Source organism: Ptychodera flava, chromosome 10 (assembly GCF_041260155.1).
Source record: "Ptychodera flava strain L36383 chromosome 10, AS_Pfla_20210202, whole genome shotgun sequence".
Classification (NCBI taxonomy): domain Eukaryota; kingdom Metazoa; phylum Hemichordata; class Enteropneusta; family Ptychoderidae; genus Ptychodera; species Ptychodera flava.
The window spans coordinates 21,943,585-21,957,489 of NC_091937.1; the positions used below are offsets into that span (position 1 = coordinate 21,943,585).

General features: G+C 37.2%; 1 protein-coding gene across 9 annotated transcripts in view; it reads left to right on the forward strand.

Annotated features, from left to right (window-relative positions):
- The first annotated feature begins 190 nt into the window (after positions 1-190).
- Positions 191-13,905, forward strand: part of LOC139142248 (paraspeckle component 1-like) — a 28,397-nt gene continuing 14,682 nt past the window's right edge. For 2 of the 9 annotated variants that reach the window (XR_011554333.1, XR_011554334.1), the window contains exons 1-8: positions 191-629; positions 2,055-2,356; positions 2,539-2,634; positions 2,985-3,181; positions 3,589-3,652; positions 4,035-4,233; positions 4,829-4,855; positions 5,604-5,708. Coding sequence is in view for 4 of the 9 variants with exons in the window: in XM_070712130.1 (XP_070568231.1) it covers positions 291-629; positions 2,055-2,356; positions 2,539-2,634; positions 2,985-3,181; positions 3,589-3,652; positions 4,035-4,233; positions 4,829-4,855; positions 5,604-5,708 (1,329 nt within the window). In the remaining 5 variants the exon portion in view is untranslated. The remainder of the gene's footprint in view (positions 630-2,054; positions 2,357-2,538; positions 2,635-2,984; positions 3,182-3,588; positions 3,653-4,034; positions 4,234-4,828; positions 4,856-5,603; positions 5,709-13,905) is intronic. The other 7 variants (XR_011554335.1, XM_070712131.1, XR_011554336.1 and 4 more) reach the window with 4 other exon arrangements.

The following is a 13,905-nucleotide window of genomic DNA, read 5'->3' on the forward strand; positions in this document are numbered from 1 at the left end:
AGGTGCTGTATTTAGGAGTTTTGCTTTGCAAAATATTTGCCAAAGTGTTTCTTTAAAGCATTTTATCCCCTTCATGACAATATTCACTTTTCCTCCCATATCATGTTTTACTTAATCTCAAGAAAGCGGACAATAATAAACTGCTATGTGACGTCGGCAAAGTTCGTATATTTCCGGCTTTCGGTCACATGTTCTGTTCATTATCTCATCTGAACCAGACGCGGACGCCACGCTATCGAGGAAGCAAGCTCAACGACCCTATATTTCTCATCGCAAAAAAAGCGTTCAAAATGCCCGCCGATAAGCAGCAAGGGGGAAACAGGCACCAACAAGGCAACGTAAACCAACAGCAGGGTGGTAGGAATCGAGACAAAAAGCATTACCAAAAAAGAGACCAACACGAATCTAGTCATTCTCAACAGGAACAAGGTCATCATCATCATCAGCACCAACAGAGCGAGGAAGGGGCCAAACCTGCCGAAAAGAAATTCACCGGCAGATGCCGTCTCTTTGTCGGTAATTTAACAAATGATACCACGGAGGATGAGTTCAAGGAGATGTTTGGAAAGTATGGAGAAGTATCTGAAGTCTATTTGAACAAAGACAGAGGCTTTGGTTTCGTAAAACTGGTGAGTTGCCTTTGTTAGTGAGACTAGACAGACGCCATTTTGATTTAGGAAACTGAATTCGCTCGGTTTTAAATGAATAACTTGTTCAGTTCAAAATTAAACAGACACGTTTTAAAACGTTGACCGATCTGCTCATGATTTCACAAATACGAGTATGGAAAACCATTTCAAAGGTTTCTGAGACATTTTTCTGTGGGAAGCGTTGCTTCGATAATTTATACGCTGTGACGTCAGCATAGTGCTAGCATATGATTTCAGAGAAATGCTGCGTGCTTCAAACATTTCGTGCACGTTTTTGTATAAACAGGGTCCTGGTTACTGAGTGTGCTTTTGTATTTTACTATAGCTGATTCAAGTTAATTTAAAGTGGGGCAGATACCAAAATGATTCAGTTCATCTTTTGTTTCGGTCTCTATCTGTATTTTGTCATTGTCAAGGCCAAGATATGTAAATTAGTGTTACACGTCACATACTGCATTTTCTAGGAAAAGAAGCCATGTAAAATAAATTCAGATGTCTCGTTCCAGCCTATCTTTAAGACTTTGTTGTTTGAGTCATGTTTTTCATGTCTGTTTTTTTGTACATGTATTGTAGAGACTGTATTTTTGTCATTTTTCTCATTGTCCATACAAAACAGTCTATTTTTTCATCAGGTGTGAAATTTTAGCCGAGGTGGCATTGCACATGAAACAGCATATTTTGCTCATAATAACTTTCTTGAAAAGTATATGTAAATTTGTTGATCGAAAGATTTAAATATTGGCCAAGTTCAAATTCAGCATGACAAGCAGCGTAAGTTTAGGGAGGTGGTGGTGAAATTTATGCATATTACCCAATTTCTTGGCTTCTTTTTTCTGTAAATTTGTTGATCGAAAGATTTAAATATTGGCCAAGTTCAAATTCAGCATGACAAGCAGCGTAAGTTTAGGGAGGAGGTGGTAAAATTTATGCATATTACCCAATTTCTTGGCTTCTTTTTTCTGTTTCCAACACTTCAAAAATATTTAAACTCCACTTTTCTTTAGTAGGAATACAAGTCACTTTGTTGCTTATCTCAATTTTAATGACCTTTTGAATGTCAAAGAACAAATATTGCAAAAACGCAATGTCTTTACCTTGCTCTAGTTTTAAATCAGACCATAAATTTAAAAAAGGAGTGTCATTTTCAAGTTTTTTTCTTTGCCTCAAATATGTACCCTTTGGTCAATTTTAGTAAACTATTACTGCTATAAAATAACGGATATTTTCAAATCAGTTTATTACACATTTGCAACTATTGTGGCTTTGTTTTCTCTTAAATATGATTACCACTTCTCTTGAAGGAATATTTAGTAATGAAGATCCAGCATATAGTTTATCACTAACGTCACTTCTTTCACCTGTGAAATGCCTCATATCACCCATTTGTGTTATTTTTTACACAAGGACACAAAAGTTAAAGCAGAACTTGCAAAGGCTGAGTTAGATGGCAGCACAAGAAGAAACCGTGTACTCCGTGTCAGATTTGCCACACATGGAGCAGCCCTCAAAGTCAAGAATCTGCCACCGGTTGTGTCAAATGAGTTGTTGGAACAGGCATTCTCCCAGTTTGGTGTGATTGAAAGATGTGTCGTTATTGTTGATGACCGTGGCAGACCGACTGGTGAAGGCATTGTAGAGTTCTCCCGTAAACCCGGAGCTCAGAATGCTTTGAAACGTTGCCGAGATGGTGTCTTTGTATTGACAAGGTCAGTGACATTTCATCAGGCAGTAGAAGTCCTGGTACAGAAACTTTGTTCACTAGTTACATTTTGAATATCTTTTGTGAGTTACCTACATGGTTCTTTTTAAAATTGAATGAGCTGTCATGTTCAAGATGCTGTTTGACAACTTTTAATGCATACTGATTTCAATTTTGCATGGATTTCAGCACTCCAAGGCCAATCACAGTTGAACCTCTTGAACAGAGAGATGAAGAAGACGGGCTGCCAGAGAAGAATGTACAGAAAAATGCAACCTTCCACAAGTAAGGTTTTCTCTGGTATTACAGATGTGAAGGTGTAACAAAGCATTCTTTGAGTGTATTTCATCTGTTGTTTCACTTATGTGCTCAAGACCCCATATTCTTTTACCAAAATACTGCAATCTTTTTTGAATTGGTAGTTTTTATGTTTTTCAACTGTGATGAACAGTACTAAGTTTTGTTGCCCTCATTCCAGAGAGGGTCTTGTGACAAGTGTAGGAAATCGTTTAGCTAAGGTTGTTATAGAATATACCAAAGTATACATGAATCCTTTGCACCCGTAGTTCAGAATATACAAATTCTTCATGTTTGTATCATGCTATCTTCTTACCTTCACACCCTCATGTTTTCAGAGAACGAGAGGGTCAGCCAAGATTTGCTACACCGGGCACATTTGAATTTGAGTGGGGTAATCGATGGAAGCAACTTTACGAGCTTGAGGAAGAACAGCTTGAACAGTTGAAGAAACAACAGAGAGATGGCAGGGAGAAACTGGAAGTTGACATGGAGAATGCACATCACGAACACCAGGCAATGCTCATGAGACAAGGTAATGTAACTGAAATGTGTTTTAAACCTTTCACCCCCATTTCCCACTCTAGAGGTCCAACTGTATAGTAGAAAACAGTGGGATTGGTTCAAACCACGGTGGTGAAAAAGGGTTCAGGTAGTAAGTGCCTCGCAATTGAAGTAATGCAACTCCTAACCATTATCTTACCAATTCAGGAATAGATATAGTCACTTCTCAAATTCAAGTACTAGTGAGACAAATTGCCTTACATCACAACAATACATTCCATTTTCACAAATTGAGTAACTGTCCCCAAGGTTTGTTCATCGTCAACCCTGTCACTGCAGAGACATATTTGTGTAAAATACCATCCTCGTGGCACCATGTTGTGAGAACATTGAAAGACGTCCAGACATACACTTCTAGCATTGTCCTTTATTGTACAGACCTTATGAGGAGACAAGAAGAACTGAGGAGGCTTGAAGAGAGTCGCAAGGACATGGAGAGGAGGTGAGAACTTTGTGACCTTGTATCAAATATTGTACCATTCATGGTCTTATGTGATGTACCATAAAAAACCCAATCTCTGAAAGGAAATGTCATGCATTTGTATCGTCCAAGAAGAGGAAAATTTGTCATTAAGTTACTCAATGCAGGCAAGATTTGAACGTTCATAATGCAGTGCCCATAATGTTCAATGATTATAAAAATACCAGAGAAATGCCTTGTTCGTTGTCAACCCTGTATATTTATACAAAATACCATCCTCATAGCACCATGTTGTTGCACTCACTCACTTAATGCAGGCAAGATTTGAATATCGATAATGCAGCGGCAAAATACTCAAAGATAATAAAAATTTCAGAGAGAAATGTGGAAATATTTTTTTTAGGCGACAAGAAGAACTTACCATGAGACAGGAACAGAGGAGGCGAGAAGAACAGCAAAAACAGGAAGAGATGATGAGACGACGCAACCAAGAACTCCGTATACAGCAAGAAAGTTTGATGAGGAGGCGACCTGATGATCTGATGCTGCAGAGAGAACAAGCTGTCCGTCAAGATGACATGAAGAGGCAACTTTTCCTTCAGGTAGGTAATCCCTTGTCAAATCTAAAAAAAGCCTTCACTGGCAAGGTGATGGAAACTATCAAAGTATGAACAGTTCAACCTAAGCGCAAACTTTACTACTGCAGTAATCCACCACCATGTCTTCAATATTTGCAATGTGTGAGTCGGGTAGACAAAGTGAACAATGGATGTACATGTCCACACAAAAAACACAACCTGTACGATGTTAAACTTCCCCCTCACAGTACTGTTTCACTTGATATGAAAATTAGGAAGGGTACCCACATGTATTTGATCATCAGTTCCTGCACTATGGTCTACCTAAGCAGTCAAAAGAAACATTATACTGGCCTTAAAACATATCAGGTCAGGCGAGTCTTTGCTCCTTCATCTATATTTTTTTTTATCTTGATGATTATCTATTGTTGTACATATTATCATTTATTAGTTCCGTTTTAATTGTTGAAGTGCTAATGGCTCATGAAAATGAAAACCTTGTCACGTTGGATTGAAGTTCATTTGCAGCCAGAGCACAGTATGTCATATTTTCCCCATCATGCCTGACGTGATACAATGAGGTTTCAGTAACATGTTTCTGTTATTTTGCATGGTACAGTCAAGAAGTGGGTTTGGATACAGCAAGGTAATTAGTTACATGTATACCATTGATACTACAAGTAGATGTTACAGACTTGTCATACCCTCCCTACTAACAACGTTCACAATATTGTAAATGAATGACCACAGTGTGCTGGGTGTCAACGCCTATTTGATATTCTGAAACTTCTCACAAGAAGCAAACTATGAACCACGTCGCATCAAAGAACCCCATTATGTCAAAGATGTCCAGCAACATCTGTATACAGGAGTTGCTTCTTTCTTTAGGTTTTTGCTTTCAATTAAGTTGTATAAAATGACAGCAAAATCTTGTCATCTATTTGTATATATAAATACATATAGAATGGTCGACTCTGTGGTGATAGTAACATTCTGGTACAGGTGGTTAGCCATTTTTCCATCGTCTAACATTTCACCAATTCACATTTTTACAACAGTATGTCAGTTTTTGGGAGTCAATACTCTGTACTCAGCTTTTGACAGCTGTTGTAGTCCTCAATCATTTTTCCTTGATTACTGCAATGTCAAAGTATTCTTTTCCCATAAGGGTGTTGCTTACAAAGAAAGAAAACAGAATTCACTGAAAAATCGATACTCTACCCTCCGTTCTTTTTGTATCAACAAAATGACACTATTGAGAGTTTTCTAAATGTTTCAGAAAGTAAAAAATGTGACGTAGAATGTAACCAGAGCAGATTGTAGGATTGCAATTTCTCTTGAATGAATTGAATATTTAAAGAGTCGGACATTAATATCTGCCCACTTTAATTTAGCAGCAAGAAGGAATGCGCCTAGGTGGTAACAGCAGTGCTAGTGCTGCCAGCAGTTTGACAAGCGGAAATGGACCCACCGGTGCTGAAAGCGCATTAGGAGGACCGGTAATGTACCCATTCTTTGTTGAGCACATCATGAGCACTCATCTCAATTTGAATTCATCAAGGATATTTTCATAAAAGTTCTCAGAACACAGTCAAGAATTATATTTTCTTGTGCAACATGTCAATTTGATGTTGTCACAAAATCATACTGTATTTGTGCAATATATTGAAGAAGAAGTTGTATCCAGAGCTGCGACTTTTCATGGGCAACATTCTCATTGAACTTAAAATTTTGTTGTGTTTGGAAAAGGGATAAAACAGTGTGTGAAAATAAAATACAGTTGAGGTCCAGTTGTAGCAATATGCGCGCGTTGTGTTTTTCACATTAAAAAGGAAATTTGTTGATGACAATTTCAACTACCCGATGTATATTAACGGAAAATTGACTTCAAAATGTTCTTCGCATTGGAGTCTCACAATCAAGCATGAATCTGTCATGATCTCGCAAAGAGGCATGCAATTTTGAACGTTAATCAGTCTGTATCTTAAAAGATGTGCGAATTTCTACTGCCGTTTTACTCAGCTGCAAATAGGACAACAGAAATGAACATACTACATAACTGTTGGACACAACATATTTCTTTAATTGTTCCTCAGTCGCTCTTCCTTTTGTTCAGTATCTACAAAAACTTGTTTTGAAAGTAGATTTCAAAGCAACAGTAAATGAATGTGGCTCAGTTTGCTGCAATAAAAGGATAGTTAGGAATTCACCATGTGTGTACTAGTTTGTCTTCTGAAGCCGATGATCCAGCAAGATGCAGGAAATTAGCATGGATGAAAATATGTTCTTGCACACTTTGTGATGATAATTGTCATATTGTCAATATACTTGTGTCTTTTAAGATATCTCGACTACATAAAGCTAAACAAGTAAAAAAATACACCTGCAACATCACTGAAGACTTATCATAGTCGTCTTATACTCTTCATTTTGAGAAAGGCCGTGTTCTGTACACCAGAGCAATTGAGCTGCCAATTAAAAACCAGACCAACTGTAAAGACAATGCAGTTCTTGCATCAGTGGTTCCGTGTAGTGAGTGTTGGCCATCAGAATCTTCAGGCGATTTTATATGCGAGTCTATTACATGAATCTCTGCAGAATGTAATGCAGTTGTGAACCAACTGGCTCTTAAAAAATCATAAAGACATCCACTTGTACATGTACCGTCATGCTAATAAACAGCTAAAAGTTTGACTTTAACACTTGGATGATAATAATAATGATGAAGTTTATTTGCATTATAGGCCTCTGGCCCTATCTGGTAGAGTAGTAAAAGAAACATACATTTCAGTCAAAAGAACAAGTGATAGTATAAATTAAGTTTGTACAGTATCCATTTGAAGTTCACTTTATGCTGTAAAAGCGACCTGGATAATGAATACTAGTGTTCAGGAGCCTCAAATATTATCCCTCTTCTGAAAAGAAATTTGGAGGCTCTAGGCTGTTTCACAGTTTTCTGTAATCATCGTTCAAACAAACTTTCTGATTTCCAAATCAGATGTAAGAGATGCAAACTTTCATTGTAACAGCAGACGTTCAGTGACAAGTGCATAATTGTCAACATAAACACTGTCAAGGCATCTAAGATAAGCAAACTGATTCTTCTAAGACATCCAGATTTCCTCTGTAAAATATTCAGAACAGCATAAGGCAAGGAACAATTATCAGATTATTTTTCCTGAAAATGCTCTGCTTTTTTCAAGTCAACTACCAGGCAGAATTTCATTGAGAGTACCAGAGATTTTCACTTGACTTTTAAGATCAATTCATCTTCCTTGATTGAACATTTTGTCCAGTTAAAGGACCAGTATTTGTAACTCTAGTTGAATTTTTCGCTATTTTTGTTTTGAATGCTAGAAAGTTTCTTATACTCCCCAAAGCATGTTGTGTTTTCAAGGAAACTGTACCCTCTAAGTTGTATATTTGTTCAAGACAATACTTAAGTTGGCTAAGTCTTCTTCAGTCCTACCAGTAATTTAATTATCTTGACTTTATGCAGAGATCAAACCTCTGCATGGTTGTCCGTATCCTGTGAATGACCCCCTAAGTTTCCTGTAAAGATCCTAATATTCCTTCCTTATACTGTCAAAGGTTTATCAGAACCATCACGCTCGGTTGTTGCTGGTTGCCAGCAAACAACGTGCCTGCACAGCTACAGATAACTAGTGCCTAATAGACAAGTGCCTCATTACTGGTAGTGTCGTATGGAATTAGTTTTCTCTGTGATACAAAGCCAGTCAGATGGTGATTGTGATAAGTTATGGATGAAGCTGGATCAGTGTCCTCAAAAGTCACTTGGTCTTATATATCATATCAGTCACCAAGAAGTGTGGAATTTGTACATTCGTTGTCGTGATCAAATAAAAAAATTCCTTCATTGGAAGCTATCTTAAAATTTTATTCTCTTTTGAACTTTGCGCAAAGCGTTGTGATTTTTGACATTGCTACAATTGGACCTCAACTTTGTTTAATGAGAATGTTTGCTTGGATCATACAAGTTTGAAATTCTGCGGGAGTTGTACTTTCAATCGTGTCGTTCGCAAATTACAAGTTCAGATGAAAGCTGCTTTACTTGACAGTCAAAAAATGATAAAGTGAAAACTTAAATAAAACATGAATTGGACGTTTTAAAAATGTTCATAAAAAGAATATTCTTCAGCATAACTTCCTCCGTGTTAAACAGTCAGCAAAGGAAAATATTCAGGTTATATATGTGTTCCTTACAATTATGAATTCACAGTTATTGCCTTTTCTATGCTATGTACATGTCTATACTGGTGTGTGTGTGTGACGTGGATAATTTAAATTGGGTTGGGCGGCCTTTTTGAAAGTTTGTTGCAAATTTGACAGCGCAAGTGCATAAGCAGTTTGTGTGAGTGGATGTGTGTGTGAGTGAGTGTGAGAGAGGCCGTGTGAGAGACCGCATATGGAGAAAGCAAGTGAGCCAGTATTTTGGTGCCAGCATGTAATTGTACAGGTCTATACAGGCAATTTACAGTGCCTATTACTAGTATACTACTCTTGAATGCATACTTAAATCCTACACTTTGTGAAGAACATCAGGTTGTATTTTCACAATCATTTACAAAAAATTTAAACCTGCAAGTGTCTCTTATTTTAAAATATCTTTGAAAAGAAAAAATACAAACATGCTTACTCAAGTCCAAGTATCCTTGTCAAAGCTTATCTTTAACTTATTCGAACAAAGAGATAGTGTGCAAAATTGAAACAAATTGAAGTTGAAAAAAGCTAGTTTTTGGTTTTTGATAGCTTATATAGCATTTTGCTAAAAAATTATGAAACCAGAAGTGTACCTGTATTAAGTTGTTGTGATGAGACTGTCGTCACTGTAAACTAGGATACTTCTGATGGATAATGATTTCAATGGATTGTTCTAGGTTTATGCTACTGTCTTCAATACAGAGCTCATAGCTTTTAAATTTCAAATTTTATGAACATCTGTTTTTGTTGAGCTGAAATTTAATGATAACTGTATAGCAAGCATTGTAACCTCTAAGGAATTTGTCAGCTCTTTGGATACTCCAAAATGTTATTTTTTTTCCCCCAAATCTTGATTGTGCTCAGTTCATTTCAATGATTTTCATGTGCATGAGACTCCTGGCATAGAGCACACTCCATTGCAGGATCTGAAAGTGAATTTCATGGCGCAGTTTCAACTTATCTGCTTTTAATGTATATATCACTATAAGTTCCATTGTGTGAATAAGTTTGGCTTGGTGTCTCCTTAATGAAATTAATATGCCCCTGTGGACGTTGCTACATGTGTAAAACCAGTGTAAGACAAAACGATTTTGTTGCAACTTGAAGGGCTTTATTGATGACTGACGTGGTTTCAGAGTAAAATTAAAATTTGTTTGGTTGTTACTTGTTACCTTTCCCGTACTATGCAGCAGACTTTGTGTGAGTTTTTCCAGAAAGGTTATAACATGAACTTTGTCTTGTATTACCCAAAGCGTGAGATACAGCAATATTCAATCCCAGTGTTTCACCCAGGATGGCATCAACAAGGGGGATTTTCTCCTGTATTAGAAAATTTAAGGTTATATCACCAGTTTGTGTTCAACTTGTATATCTAAGTGTGACTGGCACCATTTCATGGGGAGCTGGTCCCCTAGAGGTGCCAACATGTCAAACAGAGGGGGAATCCCTCCACCCCCTGTGTAGATGAAACACTACAGTCTCATCTGAGAACTACATGTACTCAGTGTTCTCCCCAGGATCAAGCAAAAGCGTAGCGGCTAATTTGCATAATCATTTGCATATCATTAATTTATATTTGCATATGGATGTAAGCTTGCACATGCACCCATGCATTCATGTACACTCACAACAAAATGCAATGGTAACATACAAGTATGCAATTTGAACATCATGGAAACTCTTTATTACACTTAAATAAATCATCACAGTATAGTACAATTGCAAATAAAATCGAAGATTCAAACAGTAACAGCAAGTTCAGATTGAAAGCAAGAAATGGTTCGTCAGACTCTGATTGGAGTTTCATTAATACATATATTGCTGATAACATTGTCAAAAATTGCCAACAAAGAGGAAAATTCATAAGTTTAAGCTTTACACAAGAAATGTAATTGAGTTTTATATCATTTTTGAACGACAAACACCGCGAATAATGTTTCATCACGGGGATCAATTTCAACCAGCCCCCCCGCGTAACTACCAGTGCCACTGAACATCGTCGTTCGATTCTTGATTTTAAAAATACCACCAAGATGATCACAAGACTTGAACTAAGTACGACTAGAATCACTCGAAAATCAGGTGTAAAATCTTTCAGAGAACGTGTCAGAGTGGAACCACACGCGACGCCAGGATCAATGTCAACACGTTATAAACACGTCGGCCAACATGGCCGCCGCCATATTGGAATTTATGCAATGTGAACTCGATCGCGATCGTGATCGTACTCGGACAAAAAAAGATTATCGTTGTAAAATCATAATCAACCTCACTAGTCAACTGCTTCTTTTGTTTCTTTTGCGGTCCATTTCGTTGATCAAAGCATGGGAATGTGATCACAGGCCCCGCTAGTGCTACACCGCCTAACTCTGTGAATACTATACTTGTCCTCGATGTATACCGACTAAAGGTCTTTGTTGGTCGTAATAGTCGTTGTAGAATGAAAACTTGTGAACAACCCAGCCGATTCTTCTATTGTTTTAACGTTCCTCTCAACACTTACGGACAAGTTATCGGACGCATACCATACTTCACACCTTCCACTCTTTCACCAAGTTGAAAGTTGCAGTGAGCGCTAATGTGTAGACAATGCATGCAACAGCTGGTAGCTACGCAGAGCGCTAGCGTGTGAACTAAAGGATGGCGGGAATATTTTAAAGCGTAGCGGGGAGAATCAAAGCGTAGCGGGAGAATCAAAGCGTAGCGGGGAGAGGCGAAAGCGTAGCGGGACCGCTACGCTAAAATGGCCTGGGGAGAACACTGGTACTGCAATTTGTACTTCACAGAATGTTTTGAATAGACATGGCAGTTGTCTGACTAAATTTTCCACGATACAGTAGAAATAGTTCTTATCCACCCATGCCTATCTGACTAACTTTTCTGTGCATTTGGTTTGAGAAATACACATTTTCTGTAACCAGACAAAAGTGTTCATACTTCATGGTTGATTGAATACAGGTGTCTTGATCATACATTGGAAGAAATTAATATCATGATTTTGACAATGACTGCCTTGTTGAGTACACATCACTTTGCAATTGACAGTAACAGTAAATCTGATTTACTAGTGGTGAAATCATCTGATATCCTAGAAGTAACGACTTTATATTATATACCATAATCCTAAATGATGCTTTGAAGTATGGTTTTGCAATCTCTGCCTATTGTTACATAGTTTTTAATCTTCAATTGTCTGTCCCGATGGATTCTTGTAAGCAAAGACTTACACCAGTGTTTGATAATGTTCACAACTGTATGTCTACAGTTAGACGAATGTGCACAAAGTACGTAGATGAAGCAAGCATATGCATGTGAGAGCAAAGCATGCTGTCGTAGGTGTGAAAAGTAGTGATGACCACCTCTATTTTGTTATACCGGTAAACTTTCCATGTCATTCTGAGTCTCTCTATGGAAAGTGAATCAGCTCTGATGCTATTGGTACCCCAAGCTTATTGAGAATGACAGATGAGGACATTTTTAATCATCAGAATGACTGTTTGGCTGGTCCCCGCCTCAGTGACAAGCACAAAGAGGCAGGTAATGGGAAACCGCCATTATGAAATCTGATTGGTTGAACCATGGGGCGCTGGTCATTGGCTGTTCAGTTTTACTTGGAAGTAAAGCTAAAATTCTCACAGTTTCATGATGGGAACGTGGGTAGAATTTAGCCAAGGATTTAATAACCATACTCACAAGTTTTGAAATACTGGCAGCTACCACACTAAACTAAAAAGTACGCGAAAAAAAAAAGATGCACCATGTGCGTACATGCACAATTAACAACTTCCGGGAGACCAAAAACTAGCACATTTAAAAATGGCTGTTTGCCTGTATCTGCGTCTTACTACGTTCTGCTTGTCTGGTCACATGAGACGCAGTGATCAGAGAAAATGACTGTTTTATCAAATAAGTGTTCAAGTGTTTTTATTGTCCACTGCAGCAAATTGCATGTTTCAAGCCATTATCTGCCTTGAAAAAGTTAAGCATAGAAAACCTGTACTAAACCGTATACCATGAACAAAGCAAGTGAAAATGTCCATGTATGACCTACATAATTTTCTTGGTCTTAGAGCTTTGAAACTTCTTTTAATGTTTTAATGTACACTTTAACATGGCTCTGAAAAATACTGTAACATGTTCAAAATTGAAAAAGATTCATGACATTTTCATTTGGATAAATGTTACCTAAAATCAGTTTGGCAGTAAACTTTAACTCTAAGACAGGAAGTTTGCCACTTCTAAATCAAAAATTAATAATTGAGACTGTAATTACAAACATGGCTTGCCACTAGAGTGAAAAGAGGTACATTGTAACTATAAGAAAGTGCCACTTCTGGATTGAAAATAACTACATTGTAACCATAAAAATGTGAGCCTACCACTATTGGCTTGTAGTATTGTAACTATAAAAAGTAATCATGCTACTACTGGATTGAAAATACATTGTAACTATAAAAAATTTGGTCTATGCCACTACTGGATTGTAAATAGATATATTGTAACTGTAAAAAAGTAAGCTTGCCACTACTTAGTTGAAAAAAGGTAAATTACTACTATAAAAAATTGAGCTTGTCACCACTGGTTTGGAAATATGTAAATTGTAACTTTAAATGAGTAAGCTAGCCACTACCAGATTGTAAATAGATACATTGTAACTTTAAAAAGTGAGCTGGCCACTACTGGATTGTAAATAGATTCATTGTAACCATAAAAAAGTGAGCCAGCCACTACTGGATTGTAAATAGATACATTGTAACTTTATTGTAAAAAAGTGAGCTTGTCACTGCTTTAGTAATATTGTTATGTCACTGTAACCCACAACCCACAAGACTGGGCAGTCACCCAAGCAACAAACTTTGCTGAAAAAAATTGTGCTGTCTTTATTGTATCGATTCTGTCAGCTGTTTCTTTTCAATGTAACTGTTGCACGCTGATGACTATACAATCTATCAGTTTACTCTGTTGTATAGGTTCACAATAAAGCAATTGTTATAATTTGTGCAGCTCATTCTGCAAGTGTACAGCTGTGGAAAGTGTTCACGGATTGAGTGGTTATATTCCAATGTCAGCATTGGTCAGTTGTACCCCATTAACAGTATCTTACCGTTATATGAACAATAACACTGTGCTTTTAATGGTTAACTTACAAACAAGCGTTATTAACTATATCATACATTCAGATTAACCTGAATTTTGACTTGAGAGGAGAAACATGTATGTATACCTGACAAGTACACAGTGCTCCCTTTTATGACAAGAAACTTACATTGCTGAATGAATCAAACATTTTTGACTGAAGGAGACACCATTCCAATTCTTATTCATATATTCTTAAATAGCATATTTAGACAAAGTGTTTGTATTGAAGATTGTAGCATATACTTGTGGTTTATTTAACAAAGGCACCCGACTGCTCCATAACATAAGCAGGCACAGTTGTACTTCGCAGGCGGGTGTCACACTTTAAGCTGTTTT